Source organism: Peromyscus leucopus, chromosome 23 (genome assembly GCF_004664715.2).
Source record: "Peromyscus leucopus breed LL Stock chromosome 23, UCI_PerLeu_2.1, whole genome shotgun sequence".
In the NCBI taxonomy this organism is placed as follows: Eukaryota; Metazoa; Chordata; class Mammalia; order Rodentia; family Cricetidae; genus Peromyscus; species Peromyscus leucopus.
In genome coordinates, this window is record NC_051082.1 from 44,319,763 (window position 1) to 44,341,559 (window position 21,797).

At 42.9% G+C, this 21,797-nt stretch overlaps 1 protein-coding gene across 3 annotated transcripts in view; it reads left to right on the forward strand.

Moving 5' to 3' along the window:
- Nucleotides 1-21,797, forward strand: part of Cyth3 (cytohesin 3) — a 92,819-nt gene that overhangs the window by 29,257 nt on the left and 41,765 nt on the right. Inside the window, exon 1 of one of the 3 annotated variants that reach the window (XM_037198487.1) lies at nucleotides 1,549-1,748. The exons of the other annotated variants lie outside the window; for them this stretch is intronic. Within the exon in view, the coding sequence (XP_037054382.1) occupies nucleotides 1,718-1,748 (31 nt within the window). The 5' untranslated portion in view covers nucleotides 1,549-1,717. Of the gene's footprint in view, nucleotides 1-1,548; nucleotides 1,749-21,797 lie in introns of those variants that run through there. 3 annotated transcript variants of the gene reach the window in all.

Below are 21,797 nucleotides of genomic sequence, written 5' to 3' on the forward strand. Positions count from 1 at the left end.
GCCCATGGAAACAAGAAGGTGGCATTGGATTCCCTGGAACTAGGATTATGGATGGTTGTGAACCACCACATGGGAACTGGGAATTGAACCTGTGTCTTCTGCTAGAGGAACAAGTGCTCTTAACCACTGAGCCATTTCTCTAGACCCTCCACCTTTTAAAACATCTTTATGTTTTAAATTGAATTTTTATTTTATGTGTTTTACCGCATGTATGTATGTGTACTCTGTGCATGCCTGGTCCCAATGAAGGTCAGAAGAGGGCACAGGATCCCCTGACACTGGAGTTAAGAACAGTTATAAGCTACCATGTGGGTGCTAGGAGCAGAATTCAGGTCCTCTAAAAGAGCAACAAGTACTCTTAACCACTGAGCCATCTCTCTGGCCCCTAAAATGTTATGTGTGTGTCTGTGCATATGTATACACAGCCTGGATGCTGCAGGAGGCCAGAAGAGAAGAGAGCATTCGATCTCCTGAAGCTAGAGTCAGAGGATGTTGTGAACAGCTTGATGTGTGTGCTGGTAACTGACCTCAGAGCCTTGGCTAGACAGCTGCTCTTAACACTGAGCCAGCTTTTCAACCTGTTTTTTTTTTTTTTTAAGACAAAATCTCTCCCTAAACCTGCAACTCATTGTTTGAGCTATGCTCGTTAGCCAGCAAGATTCAGGGAGCCTCCTGTCTCAGTCTCCCAGCACTATAGTTACAGATGTGCTGCCCTGCCTGTCTTTTTATATGGATGCTAGGGTTCTGAATTCAATTTCTCATGTTTGTGTGGCAGGCAGTTCATGGATGGAGCTGTCTCTGTAGGCCTGAGCACTTGGAGCTCTTAAGAGCAGTACTCCCTAGCAGGTAGATACATATGTTGTAGATTGTTGAGAGAAGAGGAGACTCTGCTTACATTGGAACTGGATTTCTGTCTGAGGGCTTTAAAATGTGCTTGACTTGCAGATTTCCAGGAACAGTGCAAATGAGAGTTGCAAGGTGCTGTCTGCTGTGGCATTCCTGGACTTGTCATTTAGTTTATCATTTCAGTGTAGCATGTATTGAGTGATTTCCCTGTATAAGGAAGAGCCTATGGTAGGTTTCTGAAAGGTAAAGTTAAACAATAGACTGTGCTTTGTGATATAAAATTGTGATACAAAACTAGCTGAGATGTAGTTCTGGATTTAGCCAGTGAAAAGCACAGTCACACACGCTGGTTTTGAAATCCTAGCTCAAATGATCTTCTCACCTTAGCCTTTTGAATAGCTGGGGTATACCATCTCGTTCAGCTCCAAAATTCATCTGTTGAAATCCTAGCCCCCTGCCCCGCCCCCAATCCCCAGCTGCATAAATGGCCTGGTAGTTAAGAGCACTTGCTGCTTTAACAGAAGGTCTAGGTTTGATTCCCGCATCCACATGGCATCTCACAAACATCTGTAACTTCAGTTCCAGGGGATTAAATGCTATCTTCTGGCCTCCATGGGCACTAGGCATGTACATACATACATGCAGGTTTAAACACTCACACATATCTTAAAAAAAAAAAATCCTAGCCCCCAAGGTTATGGTGTTGGGAGTTGGGGGGGGGTCTTTGATGGTGATTAGGTCATGAATGGGGATTAGTGCCCTCATAAAAGAGACCCCAGAGAGTTGCCTTGCATCTTCCACCCCATGAGGCCACAGCGAAAAGATGGCCACCTTGAGAGCAGCCCTCACCAGACACTGATGTTCCTCCTGGATGCCATTCGTGGACTCTAACCTCCAGAACCGTGAGATATACCTTTCTGTAGTTTCTAAGCAGCTCAGTCTAGAGCATCCTGTTAGAGCAGCCCAGGCAGACAGAAGGTGTAAAGGCTGGAGAAAGGGTAAGGGCATGAAATGGGTAGAAGCTGCAACTGCAGAGACTATGCTTGAAGGTGCAATTGACAGGATTTGATGGTCTTCACTCTGGGTGAAAGCTAGGGCTTGTCTGATGTGGTAAATAGTAGTAGACTTGAGCACATGGTAGAAACAGACTGTACAGGATAAGACAACAAAGGACTCTGCCAGCACTTTGGTGTATGTACTGCTTTTCCTTGGGAAGATGTATACTTTGTAGTTGACTGTTGATAGTACTCAGATGATAGGTGAAGTTGTGACAGCATTGAAGATAACCAGGAGAAAGTTTAGAATGAAGAATGTGGATGACTGAAGAATGAACTTTGCTGGGAGTAATATTGAAGGTGTTGACAGCAGGGCACAGTAGGCAAAGAACTCTGGGTTACCTGAGCTAGAAAGAATTTAAGAAGTCAGAAGGATGGGAGAGTGGCCAGAGTAGCAGAAGACTACAGGGAGGTAGGATGTCAAGAGTGCCATGTACCAAATCTAGCACTTGAAAATTGATGTCTGTGCCCACCAGAGTTGGTTACAAATCACAGAAGATGATGTTAGTTAAGTATGTAAGGAAGTCACTGGAAGGATGTTGGGGAAGTTGCAGAAACTACAGGAACTCTAGAAAGCCATATCCAGAAAATTGACCAAAGGTAAGGGAAGTGGCAGTTAGAGCTGGAACCAGAACTACAGCCATAGCCAGGCCTCATGAACAGTCTGGCTTACTGCCTGCTGCTGCAGATCCCACCACAGGGTCCTAATTGGTGGTGGTGCTGGCAAAGGTTTTTAAAGTTACTTGTTTGTTTGTTTGCTTTTGTTGTTGGATTCTTTTTTATCCAGCTTTGGGCGCAAGTTTATGATTGGTCAGCCTCACAACAGGAGTGCTCAGAAGCCATGGCACAGATCTTTTCCTTCTGTGATGGCAGCTTGCCTATCATGACAGACCTTGTAATCCATCTGTCACTGTGCCCTTGATAATTTCCACAGGAGCAGAGGAATAGCAGCTGGGGAGAAGAATAGTTGGAGGATGAGATGTGGGAACACCAGGTAGAGATCCTTAGGAGCTCTTGATGGCAGACCTAACTAGCAATAGGCACGGAGTTGGTCAATCTGTGTATACAGAGTTCTCATGCATGTGTATGTGTGTGGCTACTTATTTATGTTGGGGGATATGGAGACCAGAGGTCAACCTTGGTGTTACTCCTCATTGTCTATCTTTTTTTTTTTTTTTTTTCCAAATAGTTTTTTATCAAGACTTGAACTGCCAGTTAGGCTACTTGCTTATTAGCAAGCCCAGGATTGGCCGGTCTCTATTTCCCCAGAGCTGTGTTTACAAGCACATGCTACCAGCAGCCCCCACCCCCCTTTTTTAACATGGATTCTGGGTGTCAAACTCATGCCCTCATGCTTGTGGTACAAGCACTTTGCTGGCTGAGTCAACTGTACAGTCTAAGTAGGTGCTTCTTGTAGACATAGCCAAGGTTAGAGGCCCATTTGTTTCCTCGTTCATTTCAATAATAACCAGATTGTGAATTTGCCTGGAATGGCATTAAGGGTTGTGTTTATCAAAAAATCCAAAGCTCTCTCCAGGGTGATGAACGGTCCCTGGGAGGTGTTTGGGAAATGTCTTAGTGAGGTAAGTGCCCTAGGCCAGCATTAAACCCCTCCCCACTTTGAGCAGTTTTCTAATTCTCAGTGGGCCCCATTCTTGGAAGCTAACCTCCTGATCGAGTTAATTTCTAGTATTCTCTTGCCTGTGACAGGTTTATCTTTATGAATTGATTAGTTAGCATTGAGAGAATGCTGGTGTGACCCACCCATTTTTTGTCTTAGCAGTTGCCACTTAAAAAAATATGAATGCATTGCCTGCATGAGTTTATGTGCACCATGTACATGCAGGAGCCTTTGGAGGTCAGAAGATCCTCTGGAACTGAAGTTAAAGATGGTTGTGAGCCACATGTGGACCTGCAGATTTTTTTAAATTTAAATTGATATTCTTTCAATCGTCAAGTCAGTCCCCCAAGCACAGAATTTTCTCTAAGTCTGGTTGCACATTGGAATCCTGTTTATTTATTTATTTTTATTGAGATAGGGTCTTACACAGACTAGGCTGGCCTTGAACTCCTTATCCCCCTGCTTCTAGCTTCTGAGTGCTGGGGTTACAGACATTCACTCTCATTTGCTTGTGTTTTTATTTTTGACTAGTTCTGTCTGTGGCATTTGCATTAGTCATTCAGCATTCTCAACCACTTCAAGCTCGCCTTTCCTCCTCCTAGAACAATGATAGTACTTTAGCTTTAGAGGATCCATGGCTCCTTGTGAATTTATAGTTTATAGATGTTATAGAGCAGTGGTTCTCAACCTTCCTAATGCTGTGACCCTTCAGTATAGTTCTTCATATTGTGGTGACCCCCAACCATAAAATTATTTTTGTTGATACTTCATATCTGTAATTTTGCTACAATTATGAATGATAATGTAAATATCTGTTTTCTGATGGTCTTAGGTGACCCCCGTGAAAGGATCATTTGACCCCAAAGGGGTTGTGACCCATAGATTGAAAACACTGTTACAGTGTTTAATGTGGTTATAAGTAATAGCAATGAAAATGGCAGAGGTATCGATTTCTATTTGAACTGTGAACTCACTTGTAGTCTTCACTATGGTTTTTGAGATGGTTGCTCCTGTTGTATGATTTTTTTGGGGGAGGTGTTTCTCTTCCACTCTAATGAAGTGAGATTATAGGGCTTTCTAGAGGAGTTTGAATGATGCATAGGCAGCTGCATCACCTAAAAGTCCACCCTAGTATGAGTGAGCATTCAGGCCTCTTGGCAGGCCACAGAATCCCTCTCTGGCAGTCAGTACAGTTTTTATAATCTCAGGGAGGGACCTTGTGAATCTTGTAGGATTCAGGGGCTTCATGAGAGCTGTGAGATTTTGTTTACTTCCTAAGCCTTGTAAATTTCCTGAGTCTTAATGAGCCCCTCTCTAGTAGGGAATGGTTTGATTAGGAGGAATAGGTTATAAGACTATAAACCCCAGTCACTAGACCAGAAAACTGGGATGTAACCAGATTAAATGGCCTGTGTAAATAACCTTCACGACATTCCTAAGGAGGAGTCAAGCTATGGGTCCACGATTGCTGGTTCTGGGCCTTGCCTTGACAAGCAAACCTGCTCTCTGAGCTAAAGCACAGCTGGTAGTAGTGAGATACTATGTCTTTAGGAGGCTATAAAGAGGCACCATGTTTTTAAACTAGAAGCAGATTTAACCACCTTTGGGCACTTAAAAGCAGTATGGCTGCTTTCCTTTCTCCAGCTGTAGCTGAATAGCCAATGGGAGAAACAAGTCAGTAGGCTCCAGGCTCCCCAGCCAACTTGAGTGTAACTGTTTCCTCCTTGGCGTTCCCTCTGCGCTTCATTTGGCTAGCTCAAGTTTTACCTTCTGTTCTACTGTTTCAGACTGTCACTGGACAGCTGTTAAACATCTGTTCCTCTGTTCAGAGAGCTTGCAGTTGTTTGTGTCTCTACAGTGGCTTGATGTATCCTGTTTGCGTGCACTCAGTGCTTTCAGAACGAAGCAGTTGCAAAGGCTTTATGTTCTCCTTGTCACTGCAACCTCTAACTCATGAGCCGCCGATAAAAATGTCTAACAAAATTAGATACTGTGTCCCGTTAGATAAATGGAGGGAAAGGAAGATAAGACCAACGGGAAGAGGAAGTCCTCTATAAAAAGGGGCACTTTTTACATTCTTAAAAATGAGCCAGAGTGCCTGAGTTGAGGGAATCCTTTTGTGGAGGGAACTGTGGGAGGCATGGGTAGAAAGTGTGGGAGGGCACTGAGCTCAGGGAGGCAGCCTGATTTCCAGAAGCTAAATGTTAAAGTTGAGCATTGGTTTGGCTGGCTGTAGATAAGTCCCTTTGCCTCCACTTTTTGGTTTAAAATGGTTCTTTTTTTTTTTTTTTTTAATAAGATCATGGGGGTGGGGTTCTTTGCTCCCAGCCTAGTGTGGCCTGACCCCTAAATCCTACCCTCCCACACAAATTGAGGACTTGATCCTTAGCTCACAAAGACTTTTCTTTTCCTGCCCCTTTCCTCCCCCAAAACCTCCACATTTGGAGTTGAGTATTTAGAACAAAGGCCTGGCCAGAGGGCATGCTGAGTGCGTTCTTCTGTCCCGTGGACATGGAAAAGCATGCGCTTTGGATCTAGGAAACAGTACTGTCTCTCATGATACACTGTACACATGTGATCTTTTCTTTTTAACATGCCTCTGACACTGGAATGTCAGCAAAGGTTTGAGGTAGTTTGATAGAATAAAGGATCAAGAAGGTAACTTGTGGGGTGGGGTGTAGTTCAGTGCTAGAATGCTTGCCTAGTGTGTGCATGCCTCTGGTTTAATCCCACCACCGAAAGCAAGCTTCTTAGACCATATATGATCCCCGAGTTAGCAGAAAAAGTAAGCATTTTAGAATGTAAAAGAAGGGAAAAGTTCATGTTTTCACAGTCATTGCTCGTGTGTGTGTGTGTGTGTGTGTGTGTGTGTGTGTGTGTGTGTGTGTGTGTGCGCGCGCGCGCGCGCGCGCGCGCACAGGAGCTCACTGTGTAGTGTTGGCTGGCTTGGAACTCCCTGTGTAACCCAAGTTGGTGTCACAATTCAGATCTCCCTCTGTCTGCCTTTGCCTCCCAAGTATTGGGGTTAAAGGCATATGCCACCACAGAGGGCACTGCTAATTAAAACAATACTGATTTTTATGTAGGGTATGTGTGTGTGTGTATGTTTGTAGGAGGGTTCCCATGTGCCACAGTGCAGTGTGGGGGTCAGAGGGCAGCTTTGGGTTGTTTAGCAGGGTTCTGTTGTTGCTGTGCTTCCTACTTGGGGCCAGTTGGCCTCTACCTCCCAGCTCAGTGTAGGGCTGTTGGGATGACAAATACACAGCTCTGTGGATTTTTACATGGGTTCTGGGAATCCAAACTAAGATTGTTAGGGTTGTGTGGCGAGTCCTTTTAACCTGCTCAGACCCTAATTATTGAAATATTAATTGGTAGGAATGTTGCTAAACTGATGCCCTAAACAAAAGCTTCTCATCTTTGGAAAACTTGTTGCAAATCTTCTGCATGGAAAGGCAGGACGTAGAGCCTCCCTTTTTTGGTTCTGACTTGTGTGGGAATGAAACCTTCCCACTGACTCCAGACTTCAAACTCGACACCACGAACTTCACCAGTCTGCTGCGATTGTTTCCTGCAATCTTTTCTTCAGTTCCTTCCTTCCTTCCTTCCTTCCTTCCTTCCTTCCTTCCTTCCTTCCTTCCTTCCTTCCTTCCTTCCTTCCTTCCTTCCTTCCTTCCATAGCATTTCTGAGCTGTGAATGATTTTTCTGTACAAAGGCTCTTCTGCCACTTGGGGTGTAGAGAAGAGGGAGAGCCCACCCATGTGGCAGCCCTGCGCTCTCCAGCAGGTTCCTGCAGTTCAGATTGCCAACCTTTCTGGTTCACTTTCTTCTCCATAGGAACCTTGGTGTTCTGACCACCCTTGAGATGTTACATTAGTTGCTTTCCTTCAAGGCCCTGGTGGAGAGCAAGAGTTTGGAATTGAAGTATTGAGAGGTGACCACAGGCTCCTGGAGGACTTTGTCCTGGAGTGGCTGGAGAATCCTTGCGGCGTTTTCAGCCTAGACTGCTCACTTTACTTTCTTTCCTGGGTTGTGAGATGAAAACCAGATGGGCTACACCCCTCTTTGCCTACTGTGTCCTAAAATAGCACTCTCCCACCCCCACTACAACATTAAATTCCTCAAGTGTTCTACTTTCTAGATGTTTGTGAGTGGGAAATGGAATTCCAGATGTTCTGCAGCTGTATCCAGTCTGCCTCAGAGGGAATTGTGGTTCAGGCTTTCCCAGCAAGAAGGGAGGAAGCATCTCCAAGGCTCTTTAAGCCAACTTACTGGGAAATGTGGTTTGTGCTTGTGTGTGGATGTGTGATGGGTACAGGAAGACAGCTCAGTTTGTGTGGAGACTGCTTGGATTTTAGTTTCAGAAAGAAGCTGGTGGACTGCAGAGTTGGCTCAGTGGTTAAGAGTACATAACTGTTCTTCCCGAGGACCTGGGGCTTGAACCAGCAGCTGCGTGGTGGCTCACATCTGTGACTCCAGCTCTAGAGGACCCAACACTCTCTTCTCACCTTCTCAGGCAAAATACCCATGCACATAAAATCATAAAATCAGCTAAACATAAATAGAAAAAAAGGCGGGGTGGCACTGCAAGATGCCTCAGTGGGTAAAGACATTTACTGCCAGGCCTTAAGGCCTGAGTTCAAAACCCACCTGCTGGAGGGAGAGTACTGATTCCCACAAGCTGTCCTCTGACTTCCATATGCATGCAACACACATACATTCTAAAGATGGGGTGGGGGACCCAGTCGCAGGGACATTATGAGTTTGTGACTTGTACAGTCACTCGCACTTTCTCTGACATCTTATTCCCCCTCCCACTCCTCTCTCATACACTCTGCCTGAGGGGACATTTTGTTAGACTTAGTGACTTACTTTATTAGGCATATGTCAAAGACCACACTGATTAATAAATATTTAAGATTGATTTCTTCTTTGTTTAAAGATAGAACCTATTATTTATATATTGATTGATTGGTTTTTTTTCAAGACAGGGTTTCTCTGTATAGTTTTGGTGCCTGTCCTGGATCTCCCTCTGTAGACCAGGCTGGCCTCGAACTCACAGAGATCCGCCTGCCTCTGCCTCCCGAGTGCTGGGATTAAAGGTGTGTGCCGCCACTGCCTGACCATTAAAACCTATTATATTTTGTCATGATAATCTGCAGATTAATTTTTTTTTGTGAGCTTCATCAGTGTTTATTTTATAGTTTGCTCTTTGTGTGCAAAGTAATTTCTGCCACACTTAGTTGGCATGTGGTAGAGAATGTGTAAATATCTTACTGACATGACAGATTGTACTGGCTTGATTTGTTTTATTTATAGATTTTATTATAAGAAATTTTATTCAGTAATGATGGACTAGCTGTTGGTCTAGACTTCTAGGAGTGCCTTTGGTATTTCTATGTGTTCTAGGTAGGTGTGTGTAAGCCTTGATCTGGTGGAGTTCCTCTGGCTGGTTTTTTAACTCTTAACTTCAGTGATTGTCTTGTTTCAGATGCCCACATGGCCAGCATTACAGGGGCTTAGTTCCCTGTGTCCAGTGCGGCATTGTTTTTCTGATGTTGGATGCACAATGTGAAAATGAAACAAGCACTAAAGGACAGAGTAGGAAACTCGGGATTTTAGATTCTAGGAATCCAAAGCAAAAAGACTAAAACCACAACCTGTATTTATTTATTTACTTATTTTGTTGTATGCATATGAGTATCTGACTCTTCTCATGTGTTTGTTGGCATGTGTACCATGTATTGTATGACTGCACCATGTGCATACCTGATGCCTGAAGAGGCCCAGAAGAGAGTGTTGGATCCTCTGGAACTGAAGTTATAGATGATTATGGGCCTCCATATGGGTTCTGGGAATTGAACTCGAGTTCTCTGGAAGAGCAGCCAGTGCTCTTAACTGTTGAACCATGTCTCCAGCCCCCGACAACCTGTATTTTTAGGTACAATATACATACTATAACATTTACCATTTTGAGTACACAATTCAATGACAGTTACCACCTGTTTAGCTTTAGAATATTTTTATGTCCTCAAAAGCTCGCTTATTCCTGTTTGTGGTAAGTTCCCAGCCAGTCCTCTTTAACGTAGCATAATCTTTTCCTGATTTATTTATACTATAGCCTGTATTGGTGGTTTTTCTTTTTACTTGAATAGCATTCTAGTGTAAGTAAGGTTATGCAAAAACTTTTCAAAAAGATTTATTTTTATTTTTAAAATCGAGTGTGTGTGTGTGTGTGTGTGTGTGTGTGTGTGTGTGTGTGTTGGGCAACTGTGAATATGTGAGTGCAAATGCCTGAATCAATCAGAATGGGCATGAGATCTCCTGGAGCTGGAATTACTGGGGGGAGAGGGAGTGGTGAGATGCCTGACATGGGTGCTGGGAACCAAATTTGGATCCTCTGGGAGAGCAGCACACAGTCTAAACTGTTGAGCCACCCCTCCAGCCCCTACCACAACTGTTATCTACTCACGGATTGGTGGATGTTTCGGTTGTTTCCACCTTTGGCTATTGTGAATGGTGCTTCTGAATTCTGGTTAAAGTGTTAGTTCTCAGGTATATATAGAGAGAAGCAAATTTGTTGGGTGTTTCACTTTCTGAAGATGCCAACAAACTTTCCCACCGTGACTAGTCCATTTTTATATTGCCACTAGCAATGTAGGACAGTTAATTTCTTTACATGCTTGCCAGCATTTGTTCCTATGTTTTAAAAACATTACAGCCATTCTCACGCCTATGAAATGGAATGTCATTGTGGTTTTGATTTGCATTTCTCTGTGACTAGCAGGCCCAGCCTCTTTTCATGTGTTTGTTGGCATTTGAACATACTAATTTTTTAAATTTAATTTTGTTTTATGTGTACGAGTGTTTTGCCTGCCTGTATGTATGTGTATCATGTGCATGCCTGGTGCTCTTGGAAGTCAGAGGAGGGTGTCAGATCCCCTGGAACTTGGGTTCCAAATGATTGTGAGCCACCATGTGAGTGCTGGAACTGAACCCAGGTCCTCTGCAGTAGCAGCTAGTGCTCTTAACCACTGAGCTGTTTTTTTTTTTTTTTTTTTTTTCTTTAGCAGAGGATCGAACCCAGGGCCTTGCATGCTCTACCACTGAGCTAAATCCCCAACCCAACCACTGAGCTGTTAAAGCTAGACACCAGCTACCTTTCTGCCAATGTTTTTCATATGGTCTTACTGTGTAGCTCAGGTTAGCCTGGAACTTGTCATCTTTCCACCTTAATTTCTCGAGAGTTGGAGTTCCTGGAGTGTGCCACCAGGCCCAGCTGTATTTCTTTCATTGCTCCTGCTTTTGCTGTCATATGTAATAATGCACTGATGGATCCAAGGTCATGTAGGTTTACCTCTACCTTTCTTCCAGGAGTTTTTGCTCTTACACTGAGCGTAAATGATCCATTTTGAGTGAGTTTGAATATTATATGAAGGGTAAAAGTATAATGTGACATCTTTCATGTCAATATTTCATTATCCCAGCATGATTTACTGAAGAGACTATTGAAAATATTTTCCCTCACATAATATATCCTGATTACAGTTTCCCCTCCCTCTACTCCTCTTCCCCTCCCATCCAGATCCATTTTCTTTCTTTCATTAGAAAACAGGTTTCCAAGGGATAATAATAAAATAAGATAAAACAAAACCCAAATATCGGAATTGGACAAGACAAACAGAAAGAAAAGAGTCCAAGAGAAGCACAAGAATCAAAGACCCAAGGGACTGAAGAGATAGCTCAGCAGTTAAGAGCACTGAGCACTCTTCTTCCAGAAGAGCCAGGTTCGATTCCCAGCACCCATGTGGCAGCTCACAACTGTCTGTAACTCCAAGATCTGACACCCTTATACAGACATACATGCAGCCAAAATAACTACTTGTTGCACATTCATGAATCCCATAAAAACACTAAATTAGAAGCCAAAATATATATGCATAATATATATGGTGCAGCCTGGTGCAGGCCCTGTGCATGCTGCCTCAGTCTCTGTGAGTTCATTTGAGCTTTGATAATGTTGATTTAGGAGGCTTTGTTTGCTTGGTGTCCTCCATCCCCTCTGGCTCTTACATTCTTTCTGCCTTCTCTTTTGCAGGGTTCCCTAAGCCCTGAAGGGAGAGATAGAGACGTCCCATTTAGGGCTGAGTGTTCCAAGGTCTCTTCTTCACTTTCTGCACACTGTCCAGATGTGGGTCTCTGTATTTGTTCCCATCTGCTACAGGAGGAAACTTCTTTGATGATGGCTGAGCAAGACACTGATCTATGAGTATAGCAAAATGTCATTAGGAGTCATTTTATTTCTATTTTTTGTTTGTTTGTTTTCAGAACAGTAAGTAGTAGTTGGTTTTATCCTAGGTCCCTGGGTTATCTAGTCTCTGGTTCTTATTCAGTGTCTGGTTTGGGTTCCATCTCTTGGAGAGGACCTTAAGTCAAACCAGATATTGGTTAGTTACTCCTGCAAGCTTTGTGCCACAAACTTTATTGCCCTGGCATATCTTACAGGCAATATACCATTTAGATCAAAGGGTTTGTGGCTCGCTTGGTGTTTATATTTTTCTTTTGGAAGTGTGCAGAGTACCTTCCTGTACCAAAGACACTAGAACATGGGGGCGGGGGGGAGGTTCTGTGTAGGCACCAGCTCAACTTCTCCCTGTTCAATGAGTTATGTAGGTTTTGCCTTCAGCAATGGGCCATGCCATCAGATTGTGGAAAGCAACCTACAGTCTTGGCAACAAGACTGTAGTTGTTTGGGGATTCCCATAGGACCCCTATGTTTTGTTTTGTTTTGTTTTTTTTTTACTTGCATATGAGTCTGGTGCTCAAGGAGGCTAAAAGAAGGCACTTGATCCCCTAGGACTGGAGTTATAGATGGCTGTGAGTCACCATGTGGATTCTGGGAACTGAACCCAGGTCCTTTGTAAGAGCAACAAGGGCTCTCAACTGCTGAGCCGTCTCGCTAGCCCCTTACTTTTGATTTTTAAAGGAATACTGGGATTTTTTGTTTTGTTTTGTTTTGAGACACGGTTTCTTTGTGTAGCCTTGACTGTCCTGGAACTCTCTTTGTAGACCAGGCTGGCTTCGAACTCACAGAGATCCACCTGCCTCTGCTCCTGAAGTGCTGGGATTAATGGCATGTGTCACCATTGCCTATCTAATGCTAGGATTTTTTTTTTTAAATATTTTCCTCAAAATTCTTTTAGCTTTTGCCACTGATGATTCTAAAGTCATGAGTCAGAAGTGATGGTACATACTTGTAATCTCAGCACTTATGAGGCTCCAGGCTGAGGCAGGAGGGTTGTGATTTCAAGGCCAGCTACAAAATGAGTTCAAAGTCAGCCAAGGCAGCTTAATGAGACCCTATTTCAAAATAAAGTAAAAAGAGTACTGGGACTATAGGTGAGTGATAGAGTGCTTGCCTTCATGTTCTAGGACTCAAGCTTGCTATATACTGTTTTCTTCTCTCTTTTTTTCTTTGTCTCATGCATTACTTAAATACTTTTGCAAACTTGAATTTTATGAATATGCATTGTTTTTGATTGTCTTGTCCCCCCCCCCTTACCTCTCCTCCATTTCAGCAACAGGATTTCATACAGTCCAGGATAGCTTGAGATTTAGGATCCTCATGCCTCTGCCTCCTAGCACTTAGATTATATGTATGTGCCATCATGTCCAACTTGTATAACTTTTTTTAAGCTGCTGTAGGTGTCTGTGCATACATGTATATATCTGCTGCATACAATGCGTAATTATATGTTCATATGATTACTCTATTAAGTGTTGCTGTTTTACCAGTTCAGACGAAGTTTAGAAACTTCTCACTGTGTCCCTTAACCATCCCTAAGTTATGATACATCTGTTAAAGTGCTAGCAGACAGTGCTCGAGGTTTCCCCTCAGCGCCATCCTTGACAGAAGTTCAGGCAGAAAATCAGTGTAGTTAAGCCTTCCACCTGTTCTTTCTAATACTCAGATTCCTTCCTGCATTCTGTCCTTTCTACTGGCCTTCTTGGGGAGTTCTACCCCTGGCAAATGATTCCTGCTTTTCCTTTGTTTTAGAATGTTTCAGTTTCCCCTTGGTTCCTCAAGGATAATTTTGTCAGATCTGCAGTTGAGGGTTGATAGCTCTTCTTCTTGATTTGAACAATGTTGTGCTACTTCTTTGGGCCAGGAAGGCTTCTGTGCGAACACACTGTTGAGTGATGTCTGTCTCCTCTAGGTAAGGCATTCTGCTCTCTCGCTGGAAATGTTCATTTTCCCCTTCTCTTTTAGAAGTGTATTTATGATGTGTCTTGGCATAGATCTATGGGTTTGTCCTGTTTGCAGTTTGTTCAACTTTTTGAATTTATAGGTTTGTGGGGGAGTTTGTGCCACATTTGGGAAGTTTTTAGTCATGAAAAAAATGTTTTTCCAGCTTGCAGTCTTGTCTGCATTTGTGTTGGAGAGATTCTCCATAACTCTGTGGGCTGTCAGTGTTCCCTTTAGTTGTGGAATATCTCCTTTTGGCTCCTTGAAGCTGAAGGTACCATCAGGAACCTTCAGAGCCTGATCACTGGGCCTTTCTTTATTGACTTGTTCTCCCATTGGAAACTGGTCCTCTGTCTGGCAGCACCCCGCAGCATGTATGGAGAGGCACAGATAATGACTGAAAGTTACTGGCTGAGGATGGCTCAGCGGGTCAAGTGCTTGCTGCTCTATTCTCAGCATCCATGTAGAAATATGTATGTGGCACTACATATTTACATATGTGACGAGATTGGAGACAGACCAATCCCTGGGGGCTTGCTGGTCATCAAGTTTAGCCTAATAATTGAGACTCAAATTCCACTGAATGAAAAATTCATAAACTGGCCTGAGGGCTTGGGATGTGGCCCAGCTGGTAGAGTGGCTTGTCTAGTATGCAGGAAGTCCTGGGTTTAGTTCACAGCACTGCATAAACCAGGCATGGTGGTGTGTGCCTGCAATCCCCATACTTAGAAGGTGGAAACAAGAAGATCAGAAGTTTAAGGTCTCATCTTTGGATATATAATGAGTTCAAGGTCAGTCTGGACTGCCTGAGACCCTGTTACAAACAAATGCAACTACAGTGTAGAATCTGTAATTAGCCTTTTGCTAAGTGTGCTTTCTCATGTATCTATTTATCCATCCCGTTTATGTCTATTAGTCCATCTTTGGGGCCATTTCACGGTTGCAGTTATCAATATACTTTATCATTTTGGCCTGTTTTTATCTTATGCAGTCCATGGTAGGCCCATCAAAGCTATGTTCTCTAACAAGTTGCAGTGACTGTTAAAGGCACAGGGAATGTTTCACTCTTGTCATTCCTTGCTGCATCCACAGCCTTGCTACAAGACCATGAAGAAGAGTGCCTTGCCCAAATGAACACTTGACTGTGATTCTTAGAACTGTGGAGTGGAGTTCTGTCAGGTGACCCAGGAGAACATACCTGGAGTGATAGGTTTGTGCTTTTCAGCTCTTTGGGAACAGTGCTCATCCTCTTTTGGGGTATACTCTTGCATTTAGATGAGGAATCGAGAACAGGTGGGATTTTGTTCTTAGGGGCTAGAAGAACACACAGAGGCAGTGAGGGAGTCACACCAAGGAACTGCACCTGTCTAGATCATTGGTTCTCAAGGGCCCTGGGGGTTGAGTGCCAAGAGAATTAAAATTTGCTTTCAATGGTTATTTAAAGAATAGGAGGAGAAGGAAGAGGGATGCTTTGCCAAGATTGATGTTGTATTTCACAAACCAGAATCACATTGCCTCATTGTGTTGTAGATCTTAAAATGCTGGACTCTGGTGTCATTAAAGGTGTCCTGACTTTAAAATTATTTGACAAAAAATAGTTAAAATTATTTTTGACACATCATTATAGTTATTTTTCTCTTCCCCAAATTTTGTTTTATGGATCATCTGACACAGCAGTCAGTGCTGGTACTGATTTCAGGAATTCACTAGAATCATGAAATATTGAAACAATCTTTTTTTAAAGAAAATATTTATTTTATTATGTTTTAATTATGAATATATGTGTGTGGGTATATTCATATGCATGCAGGTACCCAGAGGCCAGAAAGGGGCATCAGATCACCTCGAGCTGGAGTTAACAGGCAGTTGTGAGTGGACCAACATGGATGCTGGGAATGATCTTAGATATTCTGCAAGAGCAGCATGTGCTCTTAACCCCTGTGCCACTTCTCCAGCCCTATGAAACAGCTCTTTATATTGTAAGACATTAACAAGCAATGTAGTTAGAAGTTTTCCTGTGTCCTGCCCAGTCATGTAAACACACAGAGGCTTATGCTAATTACAGTCTGTATGCCCTATGGCTCAGGGTCATTATTAGCTAGCTCTTGTAATTTAATTCAACACATTTCTATTAATCTGTGTTTTGCCACGTGGATTCATGGCATTACCTGTTCTCTCACATCTTGCTTGGTGGTGGCTTGCAGCTTCGGCTATGACTCCACCCTTCTTCATCTCCATCTTTTGTTTGAACATACTGCCTAACCTTATTCTGCCTTGCCATTGGCCAAACAGCTTTATTTATCAAGCAATGAGAGCAACACATTCACAGCATACAGAAAAATATCCCACAGCACACAAATGCCTCCAATCCCTGGAGCAAGTTTTTGGAAAGAAAAACACCTGTATGTTATGTATTCTGAAAATTCTGTTCCTGTCTGTCTGTCTGTCTGTCTGTCTGTCTCTTTCAGTAGTTTAAATATTCTCCAAGAGAGTACTGCCTGCATCCAATTCAGCAGATAATTTCTGAACACAAACTATGTGCTGTTTGTTATAGATCTAACTAAACAATAATTTAGCATGATGCTACTAATGGTACTATTTCATAGTATTCCATTGTATGGTAGAATGGAGAAATAGGGGCTTGTGGTGATCTGAATAAAAATGGCCCCCATAGGGAGTGGCACTATTAGGACATGTGGCCTTATTAGAGTAGGTGTGGCTTTGTTGGAGGAAGTGTATCACTAGGGGAAGGACTTTGAGGTCTCAGATGTTCAAGCCAGGCCAGTGGCTCAGTCTCTTCCTGTGGCCTGCCAATCTGGATGTAGAACTCTCAGCTACTCTCAGGGAATGTAAAAAGGCATGATTGTTTGTAGTACAGAAATTCCTTGAAAAACTAAAAGTAAAATACCACATGACCCTTGATCATAGACAAGAAGCGGAAACCAGGACTAGGGAGATGGCTTAGTCGTTAAGAGCACTTGTTCCTTTTGCAGAGGACCCAGCTTTTATTCCCAGCACCCACAAGGTAGTTCACAACTACCAGTAACTCCAGTCCCAGGGAATCCAGTACCCTCTTGATCTCCACAGGAACCACACACACATGTGGTGTATGTACATATATGCTGGCAAAACACACACAAAATAAAATAAATGAATCTAATAAAAATTTCTTTTGACAAATGAGTAAACAAGATATGGTAGGTCCATAAGTGGAATATTACTCAGCCTTTACAAGGAAGAACTTGCTTTTTTTTTTTTGTAGACTTGGTATATGTTATAATCCCAGTACTAAGGGTAAGCTGAAGCAGGAGGATCACCTTGAATTCCTGGCTAGCCTGGCCTTAACAAAATGAGACCCTGTCTTAAAAAAAAAAAAAAAAGGAAAGAAATCTTGTCACATACTAGAACCTAGATAAACCCCAAGAGCACCATCGTGCTGAGTGTAGTCAGCTACTTACTGAAAAGCCCCCTGCATAAAGGTCTGCAAATAGTCAAATTCTTAATGACGGAAGGTTGATGGTGGTTCTCAAGGGTGAAGAAAAACAATGGAGGTTAGGTTAATATTTAATAGGACAGGTTGTATATTATTTGCAAGATGAGATAGTTCTAAGGATGAGTAGGTATGATGATTACACACAGTGAATGTAGTCAACACTACCAAACTGTAGTTTGTAGTTCTTTTTTCATTTATTTATTATGTGTATATGTATGTGCTGTGCACCCACACACGTCACAGCATGTGTGGAGGTCAGAAGACAATTTTCAGGAATCAGTTCTCTCCTTCCATTGTGTGGATTCTAGGACTGGAACTAGCTTGGTGGTAAGAGTCTTTACTGTGTGCCCTTATTTGTTAAGCCATCTTGCCAGCCCCCTGAACTGTACTTTTAAAATGGTTATAAAAGGGACTGGAGAGATGGCTCAGTGGTTAAGAGCACTGGCTGCTCTTACAGAGAACCTAGATTCCGTTCCCAACACCCACATGGCAGCTTGCCAGTCTGTGACTCCAGCTCCAAGGGATCTGACTCATTCACACAGACATGCATGCAGGCAAAACACCAATGCATATAAAATAAAAATAAATAAGTCGTTAAAAATGGTAATGAAGTAGCTGGGAATGTAGATTAATTGGGAAAAATGCTTCTTCTGTATGAATCAGGTCCTGGCTTCAGTTCCCAGGTACACACATGTGCACCTGTGCACACTCACCCCAACAAATGGTTATAATAGTTTATTTTGGTGTCTCAAAAGGCAAGGTATTACTATGTAGCCCTGCTGGACTCCTCCTGCCTATTGCCTCCAAGTGGTGGAATTATAGGCATATATTACAACAGTTGACTATGATGGTAAATTGTGTTTTGTGTAATAACTTTAAAATTTTCAGTTTTCTTAAGTGGGAAAAAAGAAACACAAGTTCTAGTCCCACAGTTTAGCCAAGGGACAAGACCGGAGTGAGACCCAGGGTGTGACCCTGGGCCATTGAGTCTTCAGTCAGGTTCTCGATGGTGTTAACAATATGTGCTCCAAAAAGATGTCTCCTAGGAAGTAGTTGGGGGTCCTTTAAATAGTGTGGGGCAGGCCAGGTTGGAGCTCAAGTCTGAAGGGGAGAAGGAGGCTAAGGGGAGCTAGTGCTCAGGGAATTGAGGTGGGTAAGATCTGAGACTGACCTGGAGGCTGAGGGGAGGAGTTTGAATGTCATTTGAGCTTTTCTGTGAAACTATTGTGACATGATTTGATTTGTTTTAGTCAGTACCAAAGTTCCACTGGAAAGGAAGTTGAGAACGTGTTCTGGAATATTTGTCCATTTTGTAATCAGATATTGTATTACTCAGGGTTTTCTAGATCAGTGGTTCTCAACCTTCTAATGTCAAGACCCTTTAATATAGTTCCTCATGTTGTGACCCATCCATAAAATTATTTTCCTTGTTACTTCATAACCTTCAGAACTGTAATTTTGCTACTGTTATGAATTGTAAATATCTGTGTTTTCCAATGGCCTTAGATGACCCCTGTGAAAGGTCATTCAGCCCCCCAAAAGGATTGCAAACCACAGGTTGAGAACTACTGCTCTAGTGTAACAGAACTTAAACAGTGTAGAAAGGGTATGTATTAGAATAGCTTACAGACTATGGTGGTTAGAATAGGAATGGACCCCATAGACCCACGTGTTTGAATGCTTGGCCCATAGGGAGTGGCACTGTTAGGTGTGGCCTTGTTGGAGGAAGTATGTCAGTGTGGGGGCAGGTTTTGAGGTCTCATGTGTTCAAGCTAAGCCCCGTGTGCCACACAGTTTCCTTCTGCTGCCTGTGGATCAAGATGTAGAACTCTCAGCTCCTCCAGCACCATGTCTACCTGCATCCTGCCATGTTTTCCACCTCATGGTGGGACTTAACCTCTGAAACTGTAAGCCAGCCCCAATTAAATGTTTTCCTTTATAAGAGTTGCTGTGGTCATGGTGTCTCTTCACAGCAATAGAAACCTTAACCTAAGATACATTCTGTGATCCAACTAGTCCAACAATGGCTGTCTACCAATAGAAGACCCAAGAATCCAGTAGTTGTTCAGTTTACAAGGCTGGAAGTCTCAGCTTGTCTTCTCTATACACTGGAACCCAGTAGGCTCTAATGCCAGTGAAGGAGTGGACTTGCCAGTGAGATCAAGAACAAGCAGGTGGAATGAAAGTTTCTTTCTTTCATATCCTTATGTAGGCTGTCGCCAGAAGGTATGACCCAAATTAAGGTGGATCTTCCTACATCAGAAGATCTAGTTTAAAAATGGGCCTTCCTACTTCAAATGATCTAATTAAGGAAAATGTCCACTGGATGTGGGGGCGAATACATTTAATCACACCCAACACTTGGGAGAGGCAGGGAGTTCTAAGCCAGTGTGGTCTACAGATTGAATTCCAGGACAGCCAGGGCTACACAGAGAAATCCTGTCTAAAACAAAGCAAAAACAAAACAAAACAAAACAAACAAACAAACAAAAAAAGAGACTCACTCACAGGTTTACCCAGCTGCTTGGGTTTTAGTTAATTCCAGTGTCGTCAGGTTGACAACCAAGAATCACAGATGTCTCATTTAAGACTTTGAGTTTTACCAAAGATTAAATTATTGTTTATCCCAACTCACATTTGGTGTTTTAGTGCTATTAGCCAAGCTAGGTGTCACACACTGTTCATAGCCATTTATTTTAAAGGTATACACATAAAGAAATGCTGCTTTCTGCTGCCTTAGGTGCTGTGTGAGGTTATGTCAGAATGCACCACCAGGATGTTTGGAGAGAAGGGTGGACTTATATAAACAAAAGGGTTTTTTTGGGGGAGTGGGGACACACAATAGGATAATTATACTGATTCAAATTTCAAGTATTGTTTTGATGTGGGTTTTTGTTTTGCTAAAAATTTACCTTTGGATACTTGGGGGGGGGTGTTTCGAGATAGGGTGGCGTCTCGATTAAAGGTGTGCATCACAGTTGCCTGGCTTTGGACACTATATTTTTTTAAAAAAAAAATTACAAAAGAGTTTTATCTTCTTGACTGAAGTTCTCAGAGGAGAAAGTGCCCCCCCAGCCCCCTATCTTTTAAAATAATCTAATCTCAAGTTGTAGGTTGCAGTCTCCTGTACATACTTGAAAGGCTCATCCGCATTGGATCAAGAGCTGCCCTTCATTTTCCTTCAGGTCTTCAAAGAGGCTTGGTAGAAGTTTGGCTAATTAAGCTGCCAGTGGTGGCTCTCAAAGTTGTTGGAGAGCCAGAGTTACTTGGCAGTTTGGGATGTCATTATCCCTGTTTTTCAGGTAGACTGATTGACTTAATGTTTTATTCAACAGATTTAGTTTACATAAAAATGAGCTGATATGCCGGGAGGTGGTGGCACGCGCCTTTAGTCCTAGCACTTGGGAGGCAGAGGCAGGTGGATCTCTGTGAGTTCGGGTCAGCCTGGTCCACAGAGTGAGTTCCAGGAAAGGTGCCAAAGTTACACAGAGAAACCCTGTCTCAAAAAACGAACAAACAAATGAGCTAATAGTGCAGAGGTCTATCTGTTTCCTTCCACATCACAGCTTCTTTCCTATACTCAGAATCCTCCTTCCATGGCATCTGTAGGAGCCAGGACTGCAGGGATGTGTCACTTTATTATTATTTTTTAAATATTAAAAAAAAAAACTTGCTTACCACCCCTCTTATTTCTGCGCTGGAAGCAGCTTTCCTACATAGTCCCCTCACACCTAAAAATGGATGCCTGCTCCAAGTTGGTCTGTACCTGCTTCTCGGTCAGGGCACCTTACAGCTTCTGAGTTGTGTGCTGTCTGCAAGTGGTGTTGAACCAACCAGAGACCCTGACAGATGAGAGCCTCAGCAGCCTGGCAGCCATGTCCCCTGACCTCACTCATTCCTTGCTGCCGCTTCTAAACCAGCATCATTTCAAGGGGGCATCTGCACAGTAGCCAAGCTCGTTGGGGCTGGGGCTGCCATATTTGGGGTGGCTGGCTCTAAGCTAAGGCTGGGACTGTTTGGGAGTCACATCACTGGTTAAGCCAGAAGCCATGTCTTGTCTCTTCTGTATGTTACTTTTCCTGTATTTCCCCAGGTAGTCTGGCAAAGTTGGTTGGCTCAGGATTTGACAGAGAAAAGACAAATAATACTTTATTAATAAGAAAAAATACGAGGTGTGTGTGTGAGAACAGACAGACAGACAGAGACAGACTGAGACTTGATTCTTTTTTGTCCACCATGTGAGTCCTGGTAATTTAACTTAGGTCATCAGGCTTAGCAAGTGCTTTTACCTGCTGAGGTATTTTGCCAGCCCCTAAATTTCTCTGCTAACATGTTATCTTGGCATGGCATATTTACCATTGATGAGCCAATGTTGAATCATTAGTATTAACCAGATCCATGGTTGACTAGGGACTTTTGGGAAAGTGTTCTCTGGTTTGACAAATGAGTTCCGCATCACAGTGTCAGAGACAGGTTGACTGTCCTGAAGAATTCTCTGTTCTCTGCCTGTTTATTCTTCCATGTGTCTCCCTCAACCC